At 41.9% G+C, this 12,509-nt stretch overlaps 1 protein-coding gene across 1 annotated transcript in view; it reads left to right on the forward strand.

Moving 5' to 3' along the window:
• Positions 1-10,030, forward strand: part of LOC146005716 (protein KHNYN-like) — a 32,904-nt gene extending 22,874 nt beyond the window's left edge. Inside the window, exons 3-7 of the mRNA XM_083145146.1 lie at positions 2,876-3,006; positions 5,960-6,056; positions 7,816-7,923; positions 8,020-8,127; positions 8,482-10,030. Coding sequence (XP_083001272.1) covers positions 2,876-3,006; positions 5,960-6,056; positions 7,816-7,923; positions 8,020-8,127; positions 8,482-8,767 — 730 coding nt within the window. The 3' untranslated portion in view covers positions 8,768-10,030. The remainder of the gene's footprint in view (positions 1-2,875; positions 3,007-5,959; positions 6,057-7,815; positions 7,924-8,019; positions 8,128-8,481) is intronic.
• The last annotated feature ends 2,479 nt before the right edge of the window (positions 10,031-12,509 follow it).

A 12,509-nucleotide genomic window follows, 5' to 3' on the forward strand; every position in this document is an offset into this window, starting at 1 on the left:
TTTGAGAACCCATGGACTTAGGGGTAGGCTGCAGGGAGGGGGGGGATAGGTGTAAGTGGAAGGATGTGGGGGGGAATTATAATAGTTAGGTTGCTAGAAGGGAAGGTTAGGTTGGGCGGGGCAGGGTACAATTATTTTGACATGAAACATGTTAACATCTGCAGTGTTGACATGTTCACAATATTGATATCTGAAATATCGATAGTTCCACTGTCTCAGAATGCGGAGGGCAGGCTCCACCACTAGGCAGCTCTAGGCATTTGCCTAGGGCGCCGGCCACTAGAGGGTGGCAGTGCGCCCCCCGGCCTGGGGCGCTCCGTCCTGAGAATGCTAACAGGGTAAGGCTAGGGTTAGGCACTATGGGGAGGGTTAAGGAATAGGAATTCTCAACCACCAGAACTGCTGAACACATGGAACCAGGTAACTCACCACTGGACCACTGGGAACTATGTATAGTTTTTGGTGGTATAAACGTCAATGTCACTATTGGTGATTAACCTTGATGGTACAAAACCATCCACAGGAGACCGATCGATGGTTTCACTCACAGTTGAGCATCCCTGCTTTAATATGCAAGTAATTGTAGGCCAATCAGAGCTGGGGGCGTGGCTTCATGGATACATGGGGAGTGGAACTAGACTCTCTGTCCAAGCCCCAAGTAGGAAAAAAATAAAAAAACATCAGGGACCTCTGCAGTGACGTGCGGTAAAGGTTTAACCACAATGTATAATCCTAAGGTATTGTGGTCAATATAACAAAGTGCAACAGATTTGATCAGAGAGGTGCAAAAAAGGTAGGGGGGGGGGGGGAATGATTAGAATAATACAAATATACTTTATATATAGTTACAATTCTGATGTATACCGAAAAACAGGAAAGTCTCTGCCGCATCTCTGCACATCACTGCAGTCTGTACCATCAGTTGTGGAGACCCATCACTAGCAAACCATTTCACATTGGTGGTTAACCATCAATAGTTTGTAACCAAAGATTGTCAATGTTGTTGCCATTCTAATCATGTCAACATTTCATCAGTGAGTGTTGACATGCCAAGCATGATTAAAATTAATTTCAATCCATTATATACCAATCAATCATAGAACTGCAAACAAATGAATTTCTATGTTTGCCAGCCAGTATATATGATTAGTATAGATCAGAGGCTCCTAAACAAGGGGAATTATTGCAGCCCTGTGGTTTTGCAAGGAGGATAATTATTGAACGATTGCATATGGGGAGTGGTTACAGGCCATCAGGGAAATCGCAAGCGTGGTCAGTGGCGTAACTATAGCACCGCAGCCCCCGCGGTCGCGGGGGGGCGCTGTGCATATGAGGGCGCCAGGGGGGGGGGGCGTAATCCCCCTAGCCCCCGCATGCTTACCTGTCCGCGCGTCCCGGCTCCCCTCCTGGCTTCAATCAATGCTATGGAGACGGACCACGATAAAATGGCCGCCCCATAAAGCAGACTGTTCTCTGAAACTGTCTGCGGTATGGGGGCGGCCATTTTATCGTGGTCCGTCTGGATAGAATTTATTGAAGCCAGGAGGGGAGCCGGGACGCACAGACAGGTAAGCATGCGGCAATGGGGGGAGGGGGCACGGGGGGCCGTATGGACGGGCGGGGAGGGGGGGGGGCGCCCCCCCATTAGCGGCGGGGGGGCGCCCCAAACAAAGCTACGCCGCTGAGCGTGGTTAAGGTGAGTACACACGTACAGATTTATCTGTCCGATTTATCTGGTGGAACCAAAAACCTGGAAATGTATGGGAGCATATGACAATCCAAAATTTCAACTCAAATGCATAAAAACAGAAAAAAAATATATGCTTTGATAAATGTGTTATATCAGAATGATTTAAACAAATTTTCTGACTGATCACTATGTGTTTTCAAGCGTTTGGGAACAATTTTTTGATTGTCATTTGCTCCCATACATTTCCAGGTTTTTGTTCCCACCAGATAGATCAGACAGATAAATCTGTACGTGTGTACACACCTTTACTCCTGAGCAATAGAAGTTTATGAAAACAACAGGAAATCAAAGGAAGGTATGCTGGGGTAGTTAAACAAGTCTGGACATGAAGAGCAGGAGTACAGCAAAAACAGCAGAGACATGGGGTCTTATTCTGATTCATTCTCAGATGCAAATTCCTTCTCAAATAGACAAAACCATGTGCACTGCAGGTGAGAGTGAACCAGAATAAGGCCCATGATGCAGTGCAAGGTGACACTGTTTAGGTGGTAACGAAACAGTTAACTTGAACAGGTAAATGGGCAAGAAACGGGCAAGGCTTATGGTGCCCATACATCTATTATGTATTGGGGATGTTAAACATGAATAAAATTCCAATCCCCTGATCCTGACTGATAGCCAATCATCAGCACATCCGGTCAGCAGAAAGGTGGTATCGGGAGATCACTCCCATAGGTGTATGGGCACCTCAACACTTAGTAGGGCACTGGCAGAATATCTGGCAGTCAGCAGTGTATCCACGGGATCAGCAAAGGGTACAGCTTCCTGGACAGGGATCTGCAACTTCCAAACTTGCCTAGCGGCGGGTAGTGACCATCTGCCCTTGGTTGAAGATGGTGCTACGTCCTAGTTGCTAGGCTACACTTTGGACTCATACCAGCCAGAAGCTGCATGGCGACTTGTTACACTGACAAATGAAAAAAAAAGCTAGTGATGTCTGATACACTGTTAATATTTATTTCTTGTGCTATTTCAGTTAAATTCTTCTTCTACACTAGAAACCACTTGCAAACACGTAATCACTGTAGGAATATTACCAATTGTTAATTCAATGTGACTATTTGATGATGTTGTGAAGATATTCTTAATGTTCTTAAAATGAGTTGTTTATTCTTTCCTCCCCAGACACGGTTTGCACCGCTTCTTCTCCTGCCGCGGTATTGCACTGGCTGTTCAATACTTCTGGGACAGGGGACACCGCAACATCACTGTTTTTGTGCCCCAATGTAGAATGAAGAAGGACAGTAAAGCCAAAGGTGCATATCTGAAGTAGGCCTTTAGGTTTCAGAGACTATAATTACATGTTTAATATTTGGAGAATATGTAAGGTACATAAACTTAATATATTACCTAAAGATACCTTAAAACCATGGTAAGAGATTCCAAAGTTTAAAGCATGTCTATTACTAAAAATCTACTTGATATAACTGAGTGGTACAGTATATACAAGTATGCAAATAAATCTGAACAGATAGCCAATCATCAGCACATCCGGTCAGCAGAAAGGTGGTATCAGGGGATCGCTCCCATAGGTGTATGGGCACCTTAACACTTAGTAGGGCACTGGCAGAATATCTGGCAGTCAGCAGTGTATCCATGGGATCAGCAAAGGGTACAGCTTCCCGGACAGGGACCAGCAAGGTCTGTGTAAACACAAACTATAACCAACGAGTAGTATCTGGCTAGACTGCAATATAGCAGAACCCCTCATGGGCCAGCAGGAGGAGACAGGGCAATGACTAAAACGAATGCATTGCAAGTCTGCAACTTCCAAACTTGCCTAGCGGTGGGTAGTGACCATCTGCCCTTGGTTGTAGATGATGCTACGTCCTAGTTGCTAGGCAACACTTTGGACTCATATATATACATATATACTGTGTGTGTGTGTGTGTGTGTGTGTGTGTGTGTGTGTATATGTATGTATATATATATAGATATATATATCGATCGATAGATAGATATAAATAACAGATATAAATAGCAGGAAAAGTCGAGGCACTCACAAAGCAACGGACAACAACTCCGGTGTCTATTCAATCCCCAGAGGGAAATGTAGGTCAAAAAAGCAATAGATGGCACTCTAGAGAATATATATATATATATATATATATATATATATATATATAATTTAGGATGCTGAAATGGACATTATTGAATGGCAATTAGCAGACAGCTTGGGTGTGGTACAGGGGTCCCACTGTCGGGATCCCGACTGGCCAGACCCAGACAGCATGGTGAGCGCAACTAAGGGGGTTATTCTTTCTGACAAAATCCTTCTTAGATGGACAAAACCATGTGCACTGCGGGTGGGGCAGATGTAACTTGTGCAGAGAGAATTAGATTTGGGTGGGGTTTTTCTTCAAAGTGAGATCTATATTGCAGTGTAAAATAAAGCAGTCAGTATTTTCCCTGCACAGAAACAAAATAACTCACCCAAATCTAATTCTATCTGCACAAGTTACATCTGCCCCCCTGCAGTGCACATGGTTTTGTCCATCTAAGAAGGATTTTGTCAGAAAGAATGAATTAGAATAAACCCCTAAGCCCCTTGCGGGCAAGGTAGCTCGCTACGCGAGCCACCTAGTCTATTCTCCCTCTATGGGGGTCCTGGACCCCCACGAGGGAAAATAGCAGGTGGCCATCGGGAACCCAGCTGTCGGGTTTGACAGTCGGATCCTGACGTCGGGTAAACCCCACCCAAATCTAATTCTCTCTGCACATTTTACATCTGCCCCCCTGCAGTGCACATGGTTTTGTCCATCTAAGAAGGATTTTGTCAGAAACAGTGAACTAGAATAAGGCCCACAGTTTGGGAACCACTCGATTGTAAAAGCTAATTCCCTTTAGTAAATGTAATACTGGGGGCTTTATTCAATGCCTTGTAGAATCCTCACCAACTAAGGCCACACAGAGGCACAGTTCATCAGGGTACTGGCATTTCCCGGGTATTCCTGCAAGGGGAACTGGGATGGTGGCCGCTAGAGGCTGAACTTCGGGGAGAGGCCCTACACAGGGAGCATGGCCATAGCAGCTGGCAAAATATGCTGTGCAAGCCCCCAAGACCACCAGAGAGGTCTTTCTCCTTGGGGAGCGACACACTTTCTATTTCTGACCGTCATAGCAAGTGTATGCATTCACTATGTCTACATGTATAATGCCGGTACCAGTATGCAGGGTGTGACTATTCACCTATATTAGTAGCTGGATGTATCTATCGCATATATCTGCTTGTGTCACCAGCTGTCCTACCTGTCCGCACACATTTATACTTGGTGGAAGAGATCTGGCTGAAATCAGTCTGATCTTGGCAGATGCTTACCTCTTGTTAGCCCATAATTCCATCTGTGTGCCCATAGAACACTAATCCTATATGCAGGCAGCTAGTTACATCCACTAAGCCCCAAGGTAAGATCCGTATGACTCTGAATTACCTGCTACTGTTCAAAGTTGCCTATAAAGCTTCAACACATGCACAGTCGCTAGATACCATGAGATCCGTTCATTCATTATTTTAGTTAATAACCAGGCGGAAGGATTTTTTGCACTATATTACCTACAACATGCCATGTAAAGTTATAATGTTTCAATAAACTTTTTAACCTCATATGTCTCCCATCCCAAGTCCCCAATATGAATCCCTAGTGCAGGGCATCACAGCACCCCTGAGTATCAGAATTTTTGCACGCCACCCTTAGGGCAAATGTTTCTCATTGATAATATCACAATTAATATAAAATAAGTAAAGTAAATTGTATTTATAACTCAGCCTTAGTATCAGTTATGTGATAATGGACATAATTCACTTCAATTTTCCCATTAAATGATCATAAATAATTGTAATTGATGCATGGACCACTAATCCAGTTCATCTCTGCAAGTCCCCCAGGGTGCCACGGCTCCCACAGTTTGGGAACCATTGCACTAGCGGTTACTAATAATATATGATATATAAACCCGATCTTCAAGTGTCACACAGAAAGAAGAACAGTCAATGGTTTTCATGATGCATGGGCAGTGTTTCATGTATACTTTTTTAAATTAAGAAAAGAAAATGCGCTAGTAGTGGTAATGTAAGCAGAGTGGGCTGTTTTTCACACATAAATATCAACTAATAGTAAGCTTCAGAAGTTCAGCCCGTCTGCCATAACCCATAAAAAAGGTGGGGCGTTATACACCTGTTCTCAGTCAGCCTTTTCTGTCTCCACATAGAGAAGCACTTTCTGACTCAGCTGAATGATCTCGGCCTTCTCTCTTTCACCCCATCAAGAACGGTTGAAGGCAAAAGAATTATGTCTTATGATGACAGGTAACAGTGATTGTATTGCCTGTGCTCTGCACAAAACACCTGACAGACTGTTTATGCTGCAGATTACATCAGTGATTCCATGGGGAAAATTTACTAATACCCCGTTCTCACTGCCGCAAAAACCCGGTTATTTGCCAGGGCGAGCGGTAATTTCCCGTGTCGCGTCTCTGTGTGAAACGGTCTTTGCGAAATTCCCGGGTGTTATGCCGGGAATTACACACAGGTTTTTTGCAGGGTTTTTCCTGGGTAATACACGGGTGTATGGCAGTGTGAACAGGTTAGACCCGGGTTTTTCCTCACAAAATGCAATAAAGCAAGTTCATTTTGCTCAAAGCTGCTTTTTAAACAGCCAATCAAAGATACTTTTTAAACAGCCAATCAAAGCTGCTCTTAGATGCCACACACTTAATGACAGGCATACCAGGGGAAGCAGTGTGAACGGGGCAGACACTGGAATTTCCCGGGTCGAAGGGGCAATATGAATGGGGTCTGTAGAGCTGAAATGTTCTGTGCCCCGCCAAAAACACGGGAATAAAAACCCGGGATTTTGCATGGGCGGCAATGAGAACGCAGCATAAGTGATGCAAATAAAAGCCACTGCAACTCTTTGGTGCTTTTAGATGCTGGATAACACCAGGGGTGTTTTATGTTTAAATGTTTAGGCTGCTGCATTTAAAGCGACAATAATATTAAATATTCCGCGACTTATTGAAATATATACATTTTTAGTGTGTACTGTTTGTGATGACTCCTCCATCATTGATCATTAGCACAAGGGTTATGCACTAATGCTCATATGGGATCGATCGCTATAACCCCTTTCACACAGAAAATGGAATTCCCCGGGTGAAGCAGTTACACCCGGGAATGTCATATTTCTGTGTGAAAGGGTCAATCTGGATCTTAAACTACAGATCTCCGACCCTTCAAAAGACCAAGGTCGGGGACCCGGGGTTTAAGATCGACCCTAACACAGGAGAAAAACCTGTGTAATAGAGCACATTTCAACATGATCCTGTCCAGGAGGGACACAATGCTCTGTTTCTGGACTTACCTATTAATGTATGATTGCCATCACCTGTTTAAAACAGGTTAATGTTTAAGAAAGGTGTTTCCACACAGGTGATGGCAATCATGAATTAGGAGGGAAGTCCAGGAACTGAGAGAGGGTCATGTTGGGAGGTATGATAGAGGAAATTTCCCCTTCTGTGTGAAGGTGGGTCAGACAGCGGTGGCTGAATAACCCTGCGCTGGAAAAGCCAGGTAATTGTCATGTTTTCAGCCGCCACTGTCTGAAAGCGGTACTAGTGAATAATTCAGTAGAACAGTATTTTACAAGCAGCTCTGACTGGGATTTCTCTGGTGTGCTAATGGAACAGAAAACCCAATACAATTCATTGTCCATCTCTTCCTAACCAATAAAACAGCATGGAGTTGACCTAGTACTGTATGCCAGGGGTTCCCAAACTTGGTTTTCAAGGCTCCCTAACAGTCCAGATAGGACATCGGTGCTCAATGTCCTATCTAATTAGTACCAATTTAAATTAAATTGACTGAGGTACTAATGAAATAATCTGTGCTCAAACATGGATATTCCTCAAACCTTGCCTGTCAGGAAGTCTTGAGTTCTGAGTTTGGAAAGCACTGCTGTATTCTAATGTTCTATGTGGGCGCTGGGGAATCAAGGATGCATGCATGCTACATGTAGTCTAGTTGTATTAAAGAGTTACAGCAGCTTGTAATGTCTCATCCTACACAGGTTTATGCTACATCTGGCAGAGAGGACAGATGGGGTAATTGTCACAAATGATTACCTACGAGACCTTTTTGCAGAATCCCAAGCTTGGCAGAATATAATAAAGGACAGGTGACTACAATCACATTTTAATATATATTTTTTAATTTAATTTCTCAATGATTGCAAACTAATGCCCATTTTAGTAACTCCACTCTCTGCTTACAGACTATTGCAGTACACCTTTGCTGGAGACATATTCATGGTTCCAGATGACCCCCTGGGGAGAAATGGACTGCCTTTGGACCAGTTTCTGACCAAGAGCTCTCTACCCAAGTAAGAATCACGTCAAAACGGTCAAATTTTCTGTTCCTAAAAGTGGGTACCTTTAGGAAGATGAGCATATCGTTCAGTGTGTACCCAGTATATTGTTACCGATGTGCCATCCCGCGGAACGTTAATGATAAGCCCTATTACTGGAACATGCAGTCTAATCTGACAATATCATCAATGCCTGCATGTTCAGCAGGGGGTCCTGGTAACGTCACTGAACTATATCGTTAACGACATCGTTCAGCGTTTACCCCACAGGTCATTCATTTTATGGCACTGCCAATATTGTTAACAATATCGGCAGTGCCACATATTGTATAGTGTGTACGGGGCATAACTTTAGTTCCTTTTTTGTAGGCCTAAGCCGAAAGGTCACTCATTTGCTGCTCGAAGGATGCACCATTCACCACCAAAGCCCTCATCTCAGACAGAAATCCTTAACCTCCGTGATCGGAAGCCAGGTGGACATAAAAGAAGAGAAGACACAGATGTCCGCTCTCACATAGACACTGAAAGGCTCAGAAATGATCTTTTATGCATTTTCCCATCTCAAGAAACAAAAGTTGATTTTATTCTTCAAAGGGAGCCCTTCCTGTGTGACATTAATGCCCTATCAGAACTTATTATTAACCTTAAGTTTTAATAACTTGAGTCAAGTCGGGAATCACAACAATATTTTTACTGGTTTTTGTTTTGACTGCAACACTCAACAAGAACTCCTTATGGTTTTGGCATAAAAAATAAGTTGGCAATTTAAAATCTTATGGCGAAATGACCGATTATCCCAGCACTCTGCTGGCAAGCTATAACAAATGGCCCACCCACCCTAGCATACACTTGTGCAATTTGAACTAGACACAATATGATTTGAACAGTTCAAATCGTACACGATAATCGCACCTTGCGTGGGCACCTTAACACTTTCTTCCTATGGACAACTTTAAAAATTGACTAAACTTTTTTTTCTAATTGACAACCAAAACAAAACTTGACTATATGAAGTTACTATATATAAAATGAATGGTGGAAGAGATTTAATTAATTTAAACAATTTGTCAATGAGGGAAAAAAAAAATCTGTTTCCAATGTCAATATTTTCTACAGGTATGTAAAGCTTGCGAGAAGAGGTAGATGCAAATAGCAACATCGCTGAGTCTTTGTACAGAGCAGCTGTGTGAGACCATGCAATTGCCGCATGAGGCGTCTTGTGTAAAAAGACACTTAGGGGGAAATTTACTAAAGGAAATTTGTAAAAAATAGGTGTATTTGTATCCAGAAATACACTTATTTTTGACATTTACTATCCCGAAAATACGGCTATTCGTATTGATAGCACATCCATACGAATTCCTTTAGTAAATTTCCCCCTTAATGTCCGCTCCTCTGTTCCATTGCTAGTCCAAAGATGCAACATGAAATCCACTGTGTGAACATGACCAGCCTGTTGGACATCCAAATAACCCACAAGTTACTTCGGATGTACGGCTAAATTACACCGCTGCACTCCTAGAAAACAAGGCCGACAAGCCCGAGTTTTATGGAACGCTCCATATCGCTGCCCCCAGACCCAAGCAGCATGTCAGTCATTTTGTGGGTGGCATCACAGACAAGATTAACACCTGTAGCTCAGCTCCGGCACATATGCAGATTACATATCAGAAAACTGTTTAATCCAATTAGTGTTCACATCTGAATCAGCCTGAGAGCCCCCCCTCTCTTTCTCTTACCTCTGAATGTTAATAACCACCTTTGATTCATAACTGTTTGTGTCCAAAAGTAAAGCACTGATGAGTAGGCTGGTTTTCTATAAATAAATGTTATTTAAAAAATATATATACAGTTGTGTGCACAAGTTGCAGCCACATGCCTATGTATTTGATACTTGAATTAAACTGATAAATGTACAGTTAAGATCGTACACTGTAATTTCTGCACATTTAAACAAATGTATTTTTTTTATAAAGATTTTAAAATAAACTATATTTTTAATTATGTCTTAAGGATGGGTGGATATAATAATCTCTGTAGTAAAAATCTTTAATCTGCAGTGATTTACAGCAGCCATTACAAATTAGAGAGCTGATTGGTTGGTATAGATTACTGAACCATTGCATGGTGCGTAGAAAACTTTATATAATGTACATGGCTTGCATCCAAATCACAGAAAGATGAAGACAATTTAATGAAACGTGTTCTTGTCTTGGGGAAATTCAGTTCTGTGTGATGGTCATAATGTTCATTGTGGCGCTTTGCAACTACCATCAACACCGATTTTGCCTCACATCGCATAGAGGCGGGTATGAATAGGTGGCGTGCTACTGTAATAAACAGTAGTGTGCGCATTCACACATAGCAGCCCATCATCACACACAACTGATTCTCCCCATTAGAGTATTGTCACTTGGGGAGTACAGTGCCGTGTTGTGTCACTGCATTTTGGGATCATTCCTGACCATGCTCTATCTATGGGCTTTGCTTGTTTATGCGGGCTTACTCCCGCTCACCAAAAACATACTGGTAGGTTATTTGTCTTCTGACAGTATATTTGTGTCCATGTGGGAATTTCATAACTTCAGTGGTGGCAGGTATTAATGACACTAAATGACAAAATACCCTTTGTAAAGAGCTGTATACTATTGAAAATGACAGTGTAGGAATAAATGGACCAGTATGCAGTATGTGGCATTTCACCTTCATGTATCACATTCCGTTTTTCTAGATATATAATTATACGCTTGTGAACAGGGGCCTCTTGAATCTTTCACTCAGTGTATACTGCACAAGGATACTTTACTTAATAAAGAAAAGACTGACACCCTGGGCTCAAAAGGCAATGCTTCTTCCTTGTCCCATAACGGTACAGCAGATGTACCCTACTGTGTCAGATGAGGAATTTTTCCCATTCACGTACATGTGTCACTATTGCAGCTATTCACAGCTTAGAAACTCTGCATATTTATAGCTGAATCTACAGACCATTAAATTGTCACTGCATGATACAACTGCAGGCAATATCATAGGTATCTGTGGGTTACATACTGTAAGTGCAGTCATGGGATACGTCTGTGTACAATTACACAGAACAGGCTTTGTGCTGATTTTCTGTAGGTTACGATTACGAATGTGGAGTAGCGCTCATCTCCAATATCACTCTTGTATAATAATTCCTAAAAAGTGATCAGCGTTCAGGAGTAGAGTTCTGTATTGAGGGCTGCACAATACAGAAGCCCTGTCCTCGGGTCTACCTGTTTTACAGGTTGAAAGACAAGGCGTTAGTGTCTCCAGTCAGATCGCGCCAGTGACATACAATGCCCCCTGTTTTTCAGATAGTTCCTAGAATACATATTTATGTATATTAGTTTAAGACCCAATGACACATATCAGAGATATCTCCTTATGGGTGAAATAAGGAATTATCTTTTTCATGGCCCCCACTGCTGCCAGTGATAAAACAGATACTATCTATTAAATGTGAGGATTTGAAGGTTTTACGACGACAACAAATTGCAATGAATAAAAATACATACATAAAGTGAGCAGGACAAACACAGTGAGGGGTTTTTAAAATGCTAGGGGACACCATAGTGCATTGGAACACCCACATTATCATTTGAACAACCATTCACTGTGTTTGTCCCACTCATTTAAGTATGTATTTTTATACTTCGCAATTTTTATGTAAAAGTCAATAACATTTTAAATTTTATATTGAATTCTTTTTTGTGCACCATATCTTGATGAACCTTTTTATTTTTCTTTATAAAACTCTCGAGAATAATCCAACATTATATGAGGGATTAGCACATCACTTGATATTCTTCCTTAATGTTTTTTAATAACTGTAGTTATATAACATCAAACCATAACATGGTAGTCAACAAAAAAAGGCTCCACCCATGGAGCCACATATATGTGGCCGTTTACCTTTTTTAATAAAATACAGCTTATAATATGGCTCCCCATCGTAATATAATTTAGTGACATGAAGTGCAGTTATATTTCATTAGTTTAATAGAAGTTGTATATTGTAATTTATTCATTGGTTGTTTAAGCCACTTATAAAGCTTCTTGAAGGGTAGAAATAAGAACTCCTACATAAGCTCCTCAGAGCAGGGACCTCTTCCCTCCTGTTGTCAAAGCCCTTTTCTCTACACTTTCACTCACAGCGACCATCTTTGTCCGCATACTCATCTCCATCTTTGGCCACCAGTTCCTAGTAGCACATTGGTCAAGTCCTCACTACTTACATCTAAGCTGTAATGTGTACTGAAACGTGGTGCTCTTTTAACCTGTACTGTATTTTTGTTATTTATTTACTGTAACGTTAAGTTTTGTCACCCTGTACTGTTCCTTTGTACGGCGTTGTGAAATACTTGTGGCGCCTT

Source organism: Crinia signifera, chromosome 1 (genome assembly GCF_055691185.1).
Source record: "Crinia signifera chromosome 1, ASM5569118v1, whole genome shotgun sequence".
Taxonomy (NCBI): Eukaryota; Metazoa; Chordata; class Amphibia; order Anura; family Myobatrachidae; genus Crinia; species Crinia signifera.